Below are 15057 nucleotides of genomic sequence, written 5' to 3' on the forward strand. Positions count from 1 at the left end.
TTCTACTGTGGAGTACTCTCAGAAATGGTGTTTGGGTTTTTAGGAGCTCTGCTTAAAAGAAAACAGTGCTCTTTTGTGTTGGTGGGAACATGAGTCCAATTATTTTCAGACCAATGCTGAATCTCCTTAGCTAAAAAAACAATCCCTTTCATATGATGATTCATTTATCACAGAGCCATTTGCATAGAAAAAGGACAAGAATCACTGGTTGATGACGATGAGTGCAGAGATGCATTAAATTATTTTCAGTATATAAGTGCTTTTTACAGGGGTGAGAAAAATCATTTTACTTTTTATCTTTCTGATAAAATAATGCACTTGGCAATTAACAGTGGACCTGTCTAGTTCTTCATGTTTCCAGCTTCAAACACAGGTAGAATATTTCTCTCAGCCTATCATATAGCCTATTCAGGCCTTCAGCCTCTCTAATCATTCGCATCATTTCTCCTTTGAAACATTTCTTCATCAGTAACCCCCTATTTTAACTTTGTATGGTTCCTTACTCTTCCCATCTTTGAGCTTTTTTCAAAGATGAAAATTTCTTCTTTTGATTTTTTTACTTAATGCTTCATGTTCATTATAAGAATTATTAAAAAGTGTAGAAAAATAAACTTTTAAACTTAAAACTTATTCCGTATTCTATCATCTATAGATACCTTCTCTTAATGTTTTGGTAAATAGTCCTTCAGAATTTTTCCTTTCCTTTCTTTCTATGTTTGTAGCTTTGACTTCTACCTATCTTCCTATATGTCAATGTAGCATCTATTTGTCTCTCTCTAATTTTCTGTATTGGTCAGTAACATGTCATGAACCATCTTTTATGTAATAAATATTTAACTGTGTCATGATTTTAAATGGCTGCATAGTAACCCCTTTAAAAGACATACCTGAATCAGCCTATGTTTAGAAGGCTAGATTATTTAAAATATTTTTGCTATTGTATATTATGTGTTGAAAACATTTGTACCAATTCTTAAATTCTGAAATGAGCTAGTGATTGTATCAGGCAACTGGAACTATGAAGATCACTCACTAGTGTACAGATGGAAAGCTTCCTATTGCAACCTGAATTGTAAGAAGTCTGGTTTTTTTTTTTAATCCCCCAAGAAGTATTTTCATTCATTTTTGTTATTTGTTTAGGGAAAATACACCTTTTAAAAATAAAGTTTGTAGCTAACAACTACAAATGTCAGGTATGAAGTGGCTTACTTGTTGGGAGTGGGGAGGAGAGGGTGAGCAACACCAAGTGTGAGGTTTTAGAAAGAGTATAAAATTGAAATCTGCTGTCTAGAATAACTCAGTCGTTCTAGAATAGTATAGGAGGCAGGGCCTGAAAGTACCACCATTTATTTCATGCCTTTTTGGCTGAAGGTATTATAGATTTTGTTTTAAAAACTGAGGATCCAGCACATTCATTTATTCAACAAAACTGTGTTAATGATCTTCCTGGGCCATGGATGAAGCTGGGTACTAGCAAGACAGAGATGAATGATGTTTGTTCTGTTCTCAAGATTCTCATCGTCCACAGTCCGGGGTGAGTGGCTAGTTGCTGAGGACATTGTAGATAGCATCACCAAGAAAGAGAAATTCTGCTGGCTTCAGACGTCGTGTGCATCCTACTCTGGAAACGCTTTTGGATTTATCATTCAAAACATTTTTTCAAGTTCCAAAACATATCTTGGAAACCTGTACATTTAGGGTAGGTTGAAAGTCACTCCTTACTATGCTGATTGGAAAGTGGAGAGAAAATGTAAAAAGTGCTGGCTAAGGCTAATTCTGAAAGTAGAATAAAGTCCAAGCCCACTTTTCCACACATTGTCCTTTCTTGAGTGTGATCCCAACTCTGTCCCTCCTTTAATGTGATCCCAAGTTGGCAGGTGCGGACATTGAGGGAGGAAAAGAGCTGTCCACTGTGTCAGGCTAGAGTCACATTCAGCAATCTGCGTGTGATGACCTCAGGATTTGCTTAGAAGATATTTTTATATGATTGTTGGGGCACCACAATCCTTGTTCACTCTTATTGACATATACAAGGAATCAAACCGTGGTCTCCTGCATTGCAGGTGGATTCTTTACCAACTGAGCTATCAGGGAAGCCCATACAAAGAACAAGAGATAACTTTTTACTGTCCGCACATTTTATCCAGTTTCTCAAACTTCAGGGTGCATAAAAATCACCTAGAGATCTGATTGAAATGCATGTTTGTAGTCCTTAGGTCTGGAGTGGCATATGAGAGTGTGCATTTCTAAACTGCTTCCAGGTAATGAATGGCAATACTGCTGGTTCACGGTTGGCACTTTGAGTAGCCAGGACCTAAGACCTCTTCACGTATACCAATGAGGATTCACCTTTTGTAACTTCATCTGTTTGTTTGCAGCTGTGGTGATGGTCCTAAATAGCATGAGTGTCAGTTGGAGTGCCCGGATCCAGATTTTCCTAACCTTTTGCAAGCTTACAGCAATTCTGATAATTATAGTCCCTGGAGTGATGCAGCTAATTAAAGGTATGGACTGAAAAGTAAATGCTTTTTAAAATACGTATCTGCTTTTGGTCTCTTCTAACACTGACTTTCACTTGTACTAGCAGAATCCCTTAATTAGTCTCTCTGCTCATGGAACTTAGACTCTATACTGTCATCTAATTGATTTGAAAGCCTGTAACATTGGGGGGTGAGTTGGTATTTACAGCTGATTGGCAACAAGAGGATTAAGCCTGGGCCAAGCAGCAAAATAAGGCATAAGTGAATTTTCTCTTGGTCTAAACTGTTTGTAGTGAAAACACAAAGTGGAGAAAAAATAAGCTGTTAGTTTTAACTACAGATAAGTGTGTCTTCTTATTTTTACTTTAAAGTAGTTCAAGGATATATTAAACATTAGAGAGAGAAAAAGATATCTGGAAAATAATGAAAAATGATAAAATATTGTTTTACTTTTTTGTAATTATTCCTTTTACCTTGAGAATGGAATTTTGAGAGGAGAGTCAGATATGGAAATAGCATTCATAAAAAAAAATGCTATCTGACAATAAAAATAGTTGTAAAAATGTATTTTATTGTTGCATTATTTTAATGTAAAATCTGCATTTCTATAGAAATGTAACACCATTTTCTGGGAGTATTTGCCTTTTTAGAGTTGAGATGGTTGAGAGTGATGTCATTTAGAGTTTCAATTGTTCTAGGTAAGAAGGCACAGGCAATTGCTTGGATTCAGGGGAAATTATTGGATGAGAAGGAGGTCTAGTGAGTTATTTAACTAACAATGGGCACAGATGTAGGAAATAAGTTAGGAAGTAAGAAGAAATGATAAAGGAGTGATGTGTAACTTTGGCACATAAAGTATTTCATGTTCACATTGATGTTGTCTGTTCCAAGAAAAGGAGTTCATAGAGAAATTTGATGAAGTTGCAAGAGAAGGATTACTCAAGGCAAAAGGAAATACCAGAATTAAACAAAAAATCATTGCTGAATGTAGAGGCATTAAATGATAACAAAGGTGGAAAGATTTGTCATTCTATACCTGGGGAAAGGGAACCACTGCTGTCCGTTTAATAAAACCTAGTGGGACATCTTAGAACTCTCCAGGCTAAATGTTTGCATCAAATTCAGCAACCTCAGCCAACTCAAAATAAACACAATGAAGATCTTTAATACTATAGCTTACACTGAAGGGAAAACAAGAACTCTTCTAATTCATGTTGGTCTCCACAGAGCTGGCCTTCTCATACTTTATCTGATCCATTAGAAAGGTAGGGAAAGTAACTTATTTTGTTACTGCTTACCTTTTCTGGGCTAACTCTATATTTCTGTAAGGAATTTGTTACATTTTTGGAAAGTTCAGAAACTGAGTCATTTTAGATTCCAAAAAATGACATGCAGTCCTTTAAAACAAAGATTATTTTTTTCTTTTCTCTTTTTGATGTAAGACTGTAGTCAGTTTTTACCACTTAGTTATATATGTTGGTGAGGTGAGGTGAGGTGAGGTGAGGTGTAGTTGCCCAAATGTTATTGTATTGCAAATTCCTTGAGAGCAGAAGTCATGACATATCTTTTAGCTTTTTTTTTTTTTTTTTGACACTTGCAATAGAATGATCCTTTAATATTTATGGTACTGTTGCTGAATCAAGCTTGGGTCTGCTTACCCAAGGACCAGCAATGCCAATCTACTGACACCAAATTGTGGTGAAGGAAAGCATAGTGTTCGTTGCAGGGAGTCAAGCAAGGAGAATGGGCACCTTATGGTAAAAAAAATCTAAACTCCCTGGTAGCTTTTAGGAAAGACTTTTTAAAGAGAGTTTGAGGGAGAAGGTCACAGGCTACCTGATAAGCTCCTGCACAATACTCTGATAGGTTGATGATAAAGGTGAGGTCACAGAGGTCAACATTATCAATCCTTAGGTTCCAGCCAATTTGCAAGCTATGTGGTTGTGGTCATCTTACAATTAGCTTCTTCCTCCTGATACAGGCTTTAATGTCTGGGAAACAACTCAAGGATAGGACTCAGGATGTCAGCTGTAGCCCTAAGGAACAACTGGTGATAGTGGTTTTAGTTGCTAAGTCGTGTCCAACTCTTAAGACCCAATGGACTGTAGCCCGCCAGGCTCCTCTGTCTGTGGGATTCTCCAGGCAAGAATACTGGAGTGGGTTGCCATTTCCTTCTCCAGGGGATCTTCCTGACCCAGGGATCAAACCTGGGTCTCCTGCATTGCAGGCAGATTCTTTACCAACTGAGCTACGAGGGAAGCCCAAGGAATAATTAAGGAACTTTAATTTTGCTTTATAGCTAAACTATTACTCTTTTATCTTTCTTGACTGCTTTCCTTTGTTTCTGCATTTTCTAACTTCTCTAATTAAAATTGCTCTTTGGAACTCAGGGAAGCCTAGGAGGCTAAAACTTCTACAAACACGTGGCAGGGGACAGGGCAGTGGTCTGTCCCCATTTTCATTATCAGTGCTTAATGTGACCAGGTTTCCTTATATATCTCACTTAGCAGAGAAATGCGGAGAAGGCAATGGCACCCCACTCCAGTACTCTTGCCTGGAAAATCCCATGGATGGAGAAGCCTGATAGGCTGCAGTCCATGGGGTCGCTGAGGGTTGGACACAACTGAGCGACTTTACTTTGACTTTTCACTTTCGTGCATTGGAGAAGGAAACGGCAACCCACTCCAGTGTTCTTGCCTGGAGAATCCCAGGGACGGGGGAGCCTGGTGGGCTGCCGTCTATGGGGTCACACAGAGTCGGACACGACTGAAGTGACTTAGCAGCAGCAGCAGCAGCAGAGAGATAACCTGGGAATTTTCCCACATTTAAAGTAAGTTAAATATTTTGGAGATTATTCATAGCAGGTATATTTGCTCTATTACTATAAAACAGTGATATTTCTTTGTCTCTAACTTATCACATATGTTTCACATTAATACAAAACTTCAAGAGGAGAAAATTTTTACTTACCCAGATTGTACATTTATTTTGATCTAATGAGATTCAGAAAATAATTGTATGTTCTATATTCTCTTATGAGGATTTATTAAACTTTCCTTTGAATCCAATAACTTTCATCTTCTTGAGATCTCTGTTATGCAGCCAAATACTCCTGAAATTTGGAAACAACACTCTTTCGTAACGCTTTGTCCTCAGGATTAAGTCTTTACAAAGTTTTGTATCTTTTATTGATTATTCAGTATTGCACTTTTAGCAATATTGTCCCATAAGGCCTAGGAGACCACAGATCATGATAAAGCGATATACAGTAGATGTTTTAAATCTGGGTTCCAAGATTTATGTTTTTCTTCTATGAGGATACAGAGATGTTTTAGTAAAACAGATATTTCTCAATTGACAGTGTCATTTTAAAAAATGAGATATATTTAGGAATTGGATGTTTTGAGAGAGTCATTTAGTGGATAACACAATATTCTCCATTTTTGGCCTCAAAACTTAAACACTATATTGATATATATGTTGTTGTCTGGAAACTGCAAACAAAAACTGAGATTTAAGTGTGGAGAGAGTTTTATGTACACCATCTATCTTCCACCCCCTCTTTTATTTACTTATGTTATGGCCAATTTTGAAATAGTCATAGTTCCCATTTAGATAATCTCATTTGCTATTTTCTTTGGGAAACAGAAACTCATTACGCTTTACTTTGAATATTGACTGACTAAATCTGAATTCCTATTTTTTAATTATCCAAAAGATGTAGAAGAAAAGTCCCATCACAAAGAATAGAAAACTGTGTTGCATAAAAGCACTCAGTCTACATGTTGACGCAACAATGTGTTTAAACCTGTTTAAAGTTCAATATGGTTTCTTTTCCATGCTTCTAGAAGCAAACAGTGCTGTTCTCTAGGTAAGGGTCCACAGACCTTCTCTGTAAACGGGCAGATAGTAAATGTTTTCAACTTTGTGTGCCGTGGGATCTCTGCAACAATTATCAACCCTATTGTTGGAGAGTGAAATTAGCCATAGACTGATGGTATCATGGCATCCGGTGCCATCACTTCATGGCAAGTAGATGCGGAAACAGTGGAAACAGAGGCTAATTAATTTTTCTGGGCTCTAAAATCACTGTGGATGGTGACTGCAGACATGAAATTAAAAGACGCTTGCTCCTTGGAAGGAAAGTTATGACCAATCTAGACAGCATATTCAAAAGCAGAGACATTACTTTGCCAACAAAAGTGTATCTAGTTAAGGCTATAATTTTTCCAGTGGTCATGTATGGATGTGAGAGTTGGACTATATAGAAAGCTAAGTGCAGAAGAATTGATGCTTTTGAACTGTGATGTTGGAGAAGACTCTTGAGAGTCCCTTGGACTGCAAAGAGATCCAACCTGTCCATTCTAAAAGAGTTCAGTCCTGGGTGTTCATTGGAAGGACTGATGTTGAAGCTGAAACTCCAGTACTTTGGAAACCTGATGTGAAGAGCTGACTCATTTGAAAAGACCCTGATGCTGGGAAAGATTGAGGGCAGCAGGAGAAGGGGATGACAGGATGAGATGGTTGGATGGCATCACCGACATAATGGACATGGGTTTGGGTGGACTCTGGGAGTTGGTGATGGACAGGGAGGCTTGGCATGCTGCGGTTCATGGGGTCTCAAAGAGTTGGACACGACTAAGCAACTGAACTGAGCTGAACTGATGGTATCTAGATAAATAAGTAAGCCTAACTGTGCTCCAATAAGTTTTCCTTTATAAAACAAGCTTGGAAGTGTCAAGCAGATTTGTTTCACAGCATTTTGCAACCCCTGTTGGTATCTAATGAACTATAGGGAGAAAGCAAAAAAAGTAAGTTAAATGATGTGAGAAGGTGGTTCTGGGGTTTCATGCCACCTCCTCATTGAAGATAGACCTTTGAATAATTCTTCCCAAGCACTGTATTATCATCACTGTTGAGAATTATATTACACTCCTAAACACTATAATTTACAGGTGATCCTTTAGTATTCTTTCATGGTGAAACTCTGTAAGAGTAGAGGCATGCTAAAGCAAGGGACTCTTTTTGAAATGTTGTTTTCTTCTTTGCCATGATTTTATTAAAATAAATGTGAAGTAGTATTTGGCTACATGATGAAAAAAGCTGAATCACTGGAAAAGACTCTGATGCTGGGAAAGACTGAAGGCAAAAGGAAAAGGGGGCAGCAGAGGATGAGATGGTTAGATAGTACCACTGACTCAGTGGACATGAATCTGAGCAAACTCAGGGATACAGTGAAGGACAGAGGAGCCACATGCTGCAGTCCATGGGATTGTAGATAGTCAGACATGACTTAGTGACTGAATAACAGCAACAAAAGCTTCTTCTTAAATGGTATTTTATGATTACATGGTTTAAAACAATTGCCTATTTGTCTTTACAGTAACAGATGTGACAACTAATCACAAAAATAAAAAAAATAAAATAAATGTGAAGTAGTGTTAGTGGCAATCAGCATATGTTTGGGATTCCTTCTCTATAATGGATGCAGCATTAATAGATAAAGTTGGAAATGAGCAGAGAGTAAGAAATCTAGACCTGAAACTGTATAGTTCATCCCCAAGCCCCCTTCTCCCCCTTTTCATGTTTACGGTTAAAGAATGAATAATAACCAGCTGTTTGAAAAGTCCTTAATCTTTCTATTCATATTTCAGGGCAAACACAGTATTTTAAAGATGCCTTTTCAGGAAGAGATGCAAGTATTATGCGATTGCCATTGGCGTTTTACTATGGAATGTATGCGTATGCTGGCTGGTAAGTTGATATCACTATCAACTGGTGATTTGGATGATTCATTAATTCCTTCAAGTACTTCAAGTGCCAAGTGAGGTGCTAGGTAATTGTGAACAGCCATAATTCAACATGATATGCTGTCCTTGAAGAGAGGAAGGTAATGTGGCTCCCTTCACCAGCCCAGTCACTGTGTATACAACTTAACACAAACATCACTGAGATTTCCAGTCAAGGCAGGTACTAGATTTAACCTGATAATGTAAATTTAACATGATAATGTGAAAAATAAACAAATGCTGGGTCTTGAGAACCAATACAAGTCATTTATAAGTATGGATCAGTAAAGGCACAATAGTGCCAAAAGCCATTAAAGAAGAGTACTTTGTCAAAAAGTCTTCCAAGCTGAAGCTCCAAGGTCCACGCAAATAGTGATTCGCTGATTTTTTTTTTTTCCACCTTCCTATGAGAAAGAAAGAATTCAGTTATAGAAATGAGTAACCTGTTCCCAGGAGGTAAAATGGTACTCTAAAGGCAAGAAGGAGTAAATGGGATAGCGAAATCAGATGTACTAGGTAATCTGCTACATTTTAAAGGACTTTATAAATTCCTTAAAATTTCCTCAACATTTGAAAACAAAAAATGCAGAAAAGATGAATAAAACCACACTGCCATAGCTACATTTCCGTGGATCCATGTCAAAATGTGCTGACATTTTGGTTGAAGCATTAAAGCTTTGTATTTATGTCTTGCTTTGTTAGGAACTTGAATAACAATATCCATCGTTATGAGTAGGAATTTTTTCTAATTAAATTTTATTGATCTAGTAAGATTCAGTTGAGGTGATTATTGCAAGAAATGCCACTAGAAATGCCATTATTTAAACATCAAAATGATTGTAGTAAAATTAAATTTCAGTTTTGAAGTAATTAGTAGCAATATTTCTTTAAAAAAAAAGTTATGGAGTTAATTGTACAGTTGCAGTGAGAATGTTCTATGAGCCTAAAAAAGCAACAAACTACACTAGCTTAAAATTATGTAAATGCATCTCAAATACAAACACAGTTTCTTTTTGTTTCTTCAGTTTTTAGGATCTTACTCTCTAACTAATGCATGGAATATCAAAATATATTTTTCAATAAATGAAATTTTTACCCTATTAATCTCACTGAATTGTGGAAATTCAGAGCACTAGAGGAGGATTAGGAAAGTAAAGGGACTAAAAATTTTAGCATGGCATCTGAAGCATAATGTTTGAAGTTCTTAGAAAATTGTAGCTCTGAAGAGTCTAGCATAAAATATTTGTGTACTTTTGGAATATTTTGATAGCCATTGTGTATGTGTATTAGTCTTAGTATTTTTGAAGTCTTTCAATTTTTGTCCAAAGCACAATGTGGTGCTGAGCAAGAAAAAAAATGAAAAAAGGAGTTGTGCTCCCACAGGGTTAGCAGTGGAATCATCTATTCTATGGCTATTCAGCCTGATCAGAGCTCCAGCGCCCTGGGGCAGCGGCCAAGCCCTGGGAGGGTCACCAGGAGGGGCCAGAGCAAGTTGGGGAGGTGACAAAAGCTTTCAGTTAGAGCCAAGTGTTGGGGGCTTGGTAGTATTCAGTCAGGAATGTGGAATGTGGAGATCCTCATGAGGGAGTTTTGATTAATTCTATTGAATGAAGTTTCTTTTGCCTGTGAGTGCCATGCATCTGTTCCCACGGAATCTTAAAATATTCTTCTACCCAACTCACTCCCCTGCTACAAGGGCTGAATACTCAAGTCACCTGCTTTATGGAGAGCAAACCTTCACTTCTGTAAGCTTTTGAGGGCTGCTAGGTTTCTCCAAGTATAAAGAGTCTTTTCATTTTGAATTATCTTATTATCTTAATCTTTAGTTTTGTTGATACTAAACCCAAAATGTTACTCTTATTAGAAAGATTTTAAAAAGACAGTTTTGGTGGTATAAACAAGAGTCCAGAGAACTTAAAAAGGAGGTGGAAGACAGGAAGCTTTTATGGGGTGAAGAGTAAGGAACAAAGAAAAGAAAAATGGAAAATGAATGTAAAACAGGGAAATAAATATAGAATCCAGGGTTGGCTTGGAGATTAGTGGCTCCATCTTAGACATAGAAATTTATTTCAATACTCTGTTTACAGGGCAAATGGGGTTTACATGAACCTTTGTTTATATTATACTTTTCCTCATAGAATCCTCAGGTCCATGTCCTATTTTAAAGAACAGGAAACTTGCTTTTCTTATATTCTAGAGGGTTCAGTCATAAGACATTAAGGCCAGGATTTTAAATGAATGTCATCTGATAAAAGTGATTTATATATGGGGCAGATAAGTAATTGTATATTTCCAATAGCTGTTCAGCTACCTGAATGCTGCTTTGCAGGTAGGTAGAAATAACCTGCTTGTTAATATGTGGCCATTTGTCTTAGAAAAAGGGAGCTGTGTTTAGAAGAAATAGTCTGCTGGTTTAGAATTCCAGAGGAAAAAGTTAATATCTGGATATAAATGGAACAAGATGGAAACTAAAAGAGTGCCCAAAGCGGGGGTTATGTAGTCACTTTCCAAATATGATCCTGCCTCTCTGACCTTTCTTTGTCTTTCATGATGGAATTAAAAGACTGTGTTGTGGAATTATAAGTGGGGCACCGTAAATGAGCCTCCACTCCCTGTGCTCCTGCCCTGACAATGTTGGATGCAAAAATAAAAGTGTAGGGGGCATTGCAAATAAGAAGACAGAAGCAGTCATTGTCCTCAGAACTTAACCACCCACGGTTTAAGTAAAAGCAGCAAGACCCTTGTTGTCTGGGAGGCCTGGTTCGGTTAGCAAGTCACCACCTACCCATTGAATAGGAAAAAGGCACGGCCAGACCTTGGATGTGAATAGGGCAGGCTGTTGGTTTATGAGGAGTGCTGGACCTTTTTAGAATGATGAAAACTCCTTCACAGAAACATGATTGGGGGAAAGAAATCATTAACCCAGCCAGGTCACAGAGTTGGGTCAGAACAACTTTAATATTATTGCCAATGTCTGCATTCAGAGAAATATGTCAGTCTCCCTGTGGCCCAAGGGAACTCAACCAATTTCAGTCCCATATCCTGATCCAAAGCTAAATATTGCTTGGTGGGAATTTTTTTTTTTTTTAAACGTGTGATAGGAAATAGTTTTTCATTGTGTGTGTGTGTGTGCGTGTTTTCCCTTTAAATTGTATCCTCAGGGGATTTAGTCTTCTAAAGCATCTGCTGGGATTATTTTGTAGCATTGTGTCAAATCTAATCTAAAGAATAAGCTTCTTTTTAAAATAATTCATAGTTGGGTATTAGAATGCATTGCCAGCTTTGCAGTGCCTTTTATACTCAATCATGGAAAAGCTGGAACAATAGATCTTGTGAACATTCTCTAGAGAACTTGAGTAGATGTATAGAGAACGCTATGGATGCATGACTGGAGACTAGGAGCGCATAAAGGTATATTTCCCACAGGACGTGAATGTTTGGACCAAAATAAGAAGCTTTCTCCTTCCCACCCTGCTACCATGTCCCAAGTCCTTTCCTTTTCTCTATGGAAAATATTTGAAATTGGGTTCTTTTTTCATAAATATTTCCTTTCTTTCCTTAACATTGTTGGAAAAAGACTGGTTTCTAAAACAACTGTTTAGAAGGAACTGGCTATTTTTGAAGTGAGAGGCCTGGAAATATTTCTAAGTGTGTGTGTGTGGTTTTTGTGTGAGTTTTTTTTTTTTTCCTCCTTGGATTTTGTTTTGTTCATTTTCTTCTTGTACTTCCCATTGCCTTGGGCTTATAACAAACGCATCAAATCCCTCAGAGTGCATATTCCAGATATAAGTATTGATTTTTGCTTGCCTTCCTGGTATAACTACAACCTCTATTTTTAGAAAATTACTTTCTAGTCATTAAAAAATATCCTTGGCTGCTAACCTTTTAGATCACCTTTGTTGCTACTGTCCTCTCAGATATTCAAATGTTTCTGCTTCGCATATAGTCCTTAAAATATCAGACACCTTAACTTTATTAAAATATAAATTGAATCATATTAAAATTTTTAAGAGTTTGAGAAAAAATCGATATGAATTGACAGCATCCTATCTAGCAGATAGAAAGGAACTCCAGGGAGCTGTACAAAAGAGAAAGCTTTTTATAGGCTGAAAGGGTGGGAACAAAAAAGTTATACTAAGCTAAAAAACAGATTGGTTATTACAGAGTTATTTTCATTTAGGGGATAGCAAGAGTCTACCAGGCAGAATACTTAAATAATGCAATTCCTAACTGACTGGTTTTGGATTCCATTTCTGGGAGGTGTGAAACTTTAACTGAATTATGTTTTGATTTGATGACATGAGGATTAAGCATAAATGACTCCTTTTTGGGCCTGTTGTCTCGGTTTTTTACAACTATGAGCATCAGTTGCCTGCTTGTGAATAAAGATGGGATAAGACAGGTTTTCTCATCTTTGTTTTAAGTTATGAGATACTTTAAGTATGTTAAAGGCTGATGGACTAATATTCTAGTCACTTGGTTTTAGATTATATACAGGATTTGTCCCTATCATCCCGTGCTTCTGTGGACCTATGTAATGGCTATTTTATCTTCTAAGGAATAATAAAAACAATGGAAGACTACAATGAAAAAATGACTTTTTCACTTTGTGGACATTTTCTAAGCCTCTACAATGAAGAAATGGAAAGGTCTTTGTCCTTATATGTCTAGCTCTATTCATTATGATCCCTTAGTTTCCCCATCTTCACGATTTGGTTATCTATGTCTGCATATCTGAGGGGTCTACTGCATCTTGGAACCTTGAAAGAGAACTTTGAGGGCTTTAAAGGGTCTCCAGCAGTCCTTTTAGATTGGAAAAAGAAGTCAAGGATGCGAGGCAGCCACCATTCCTGGGTGGGATATGGAGAGTTATAAAGTGAAGGAAAGGAATCTGAATTTTTCTTGGGCCATAAGTTTAGGGTAATATTTGCAACCCTATGGGACTAGAAAGTTAAATGTCTTGTGTCTAGAATGCTTCTTGTCATGTAAGAGATGACCAAAGTGTTCAGGTCTTGGGGGAAATATTCAAAATGTTATGTTCTTTAGTATCAGCCTATAGTGTATTGACTAACAATGGACCTAAAATTAGCTGCCTAAATATACAAAAAAATCGGCAACTTCATAGTTACTATTATGCATAAGGCATATTTTCCTCATGTTGTTCTTATAGTTGCCTTATGACTTAAGATTATTTGGATGGGATGCATATCGGAAAACTGAATTGAAAGGAAGAAGTGAAAATTGAGAATTTATTATCTTTTATCCCATTTTTTATTTCCTATTTGTCTCAGTGTTCATATCTAGTAAGTCAGTTCCCTAAAACTGAGAAATGTTATTATCATACTTCTATTTTCCTACAAGTTTTTATTGACCTATCACCCCTACTGAAATCTAGATTCCCAGAAGCCAGAGGCCATCTTGTCCTTACACTCTATTCTCACTCCTGGGCACCCTTTGTACTGCAGAATACCTATCTGTAGCTCATATCTCTGTGCATATAGAGCTTTACCACACTCACATGTGAATATGTTATACTCCACCTGGAACGTCCTTATGCCATTTCTCCAGGGCTAATAGTTAAGCATTTTTGAAGCCTCTATTTGGGTGATGCCTCCTCTCAAAAACTTTCTATGACCTGCCAGTCTGGTTTTGACCTCACCCCTGCCTGGCTCCTGGTAACCTGGACATGCTCTAGCATTGCCTCCTGTGTTATATCCACAATGGACCATTCTATGAACAATGAGCTCTTTAAGGAGAGGGATTATAGATTTCCTACTTTTATTTCCCCAATGACTAATGCATAATAATCTCATATATTGGTGGAATGCAATTAGGAATCTAAAAATGGTAAAAAATAATAATAATTTAATAATAAATATGTATCTACCCTACGATCCAGTGATCCTATTCTGAGTATATGCACAAGAGAAATGATTGCATGGTCCTCAAAAGGACATGCACAAGCATATTTATGGTATCCATATTCGTAATAGCTATAAATTGTAAATAATTCAAATACCATCAGTGGTAGGCTCTATTGGTGTTACGTTCCTACAATGAAAAGCAAAAATAAAGAATGATGAAATGCTGCTAAATACAATAACATGGATGAGAGCCAACAGATATAAAGTCCAGTTAAAAAAAAAAAGACACAAAGGAATAAATATTGTGTAATAGTTATACAAGCAGACATTATTAGTCTATTGTATTGAGATGAGCAAAACTAATCTATAGTGATAGAAATCAGAATAGTGGTTGCCTTTATAGGAAGGTGAAAGAGATGATTGCAAAGGGCCTTGAGGGAACCTTCTAGGGTGCTAGAAATGTTTTACGTTTTGATCTTTGTTTTGGTTGTGTAGGTGTATAAATAAATGAAAATTTATCATTATATATTGAGATTTGTTTGCTGTTTATACATTATACATATTTACAATTTACTGTTTACATACTATTTACATGTTTATACATTAAGATTTGTTCACTGTTTACTAATCAGTTTGCTGTTCATGTTATACCTCCATAAAAAAATTAAGAAATAGAAAAGAACTCCATAAATACTGTTAAATAGAAAAATAAAATGCAGGAGCATTTAGTATTGGAGAATTTCATTTTAGGTTATTTGTTTATAAAGTTTTTATAAATCTGAGTTTGATTATAAATATTTAAAATGTGAAACTTTGGATAGTGATCATAAAGTTTATTAATAGTTTGTAACATGTATGTCTTTTTAGGTTTTATCTCAACTTTGTTACTGAAGAAGTAGAAAATCCTGAAAAGTAAGTAGTTAT

The 15057-nt window shown here is 36.6% G+C and overlaps 1 protein-coding gene across 1 annotated transcript in view; it reads left to right on the forward strand.

The window, feature by feature from the left end:
- The window catches only part of SLC7A11 (solute carrier family 7 member 11), an 83827-nt gene that overhangs the window by 15036 nt on the left and 53734 nt on the right, over positions 1-15057 (forward strand). Inside the window, exons 4-6 of the mRNA XM_068990250.1 lie at positions 2379-2504; positions 8135-8234; positions 15001-15045. Coding sequence (XP_068846351.1) covers positions 2379-2504; positions 8135-8234; positions 15001-15045 — 271 coding nt within the window. The remainder of the gene's footprint in view (positions 1-2378; positions 2505-8134; positions 8235-15000; positions 15046-15057) is intronic.

This window comes from Capricornis sumatraensis, chromosome 17 (genome assembly GCF_032405125.1).
Source record: "Capricornis sumatraensis isolate serow.1 chromosome 17, serow.2, whole genome shotgun sequence".
Classification (NCBI taxonomy): Eukaryota; Metazoa; Chordata; class Mammalia; order Artiodactyla; family Bovidae; genus Capricornis; species Capricornis sumatraensis.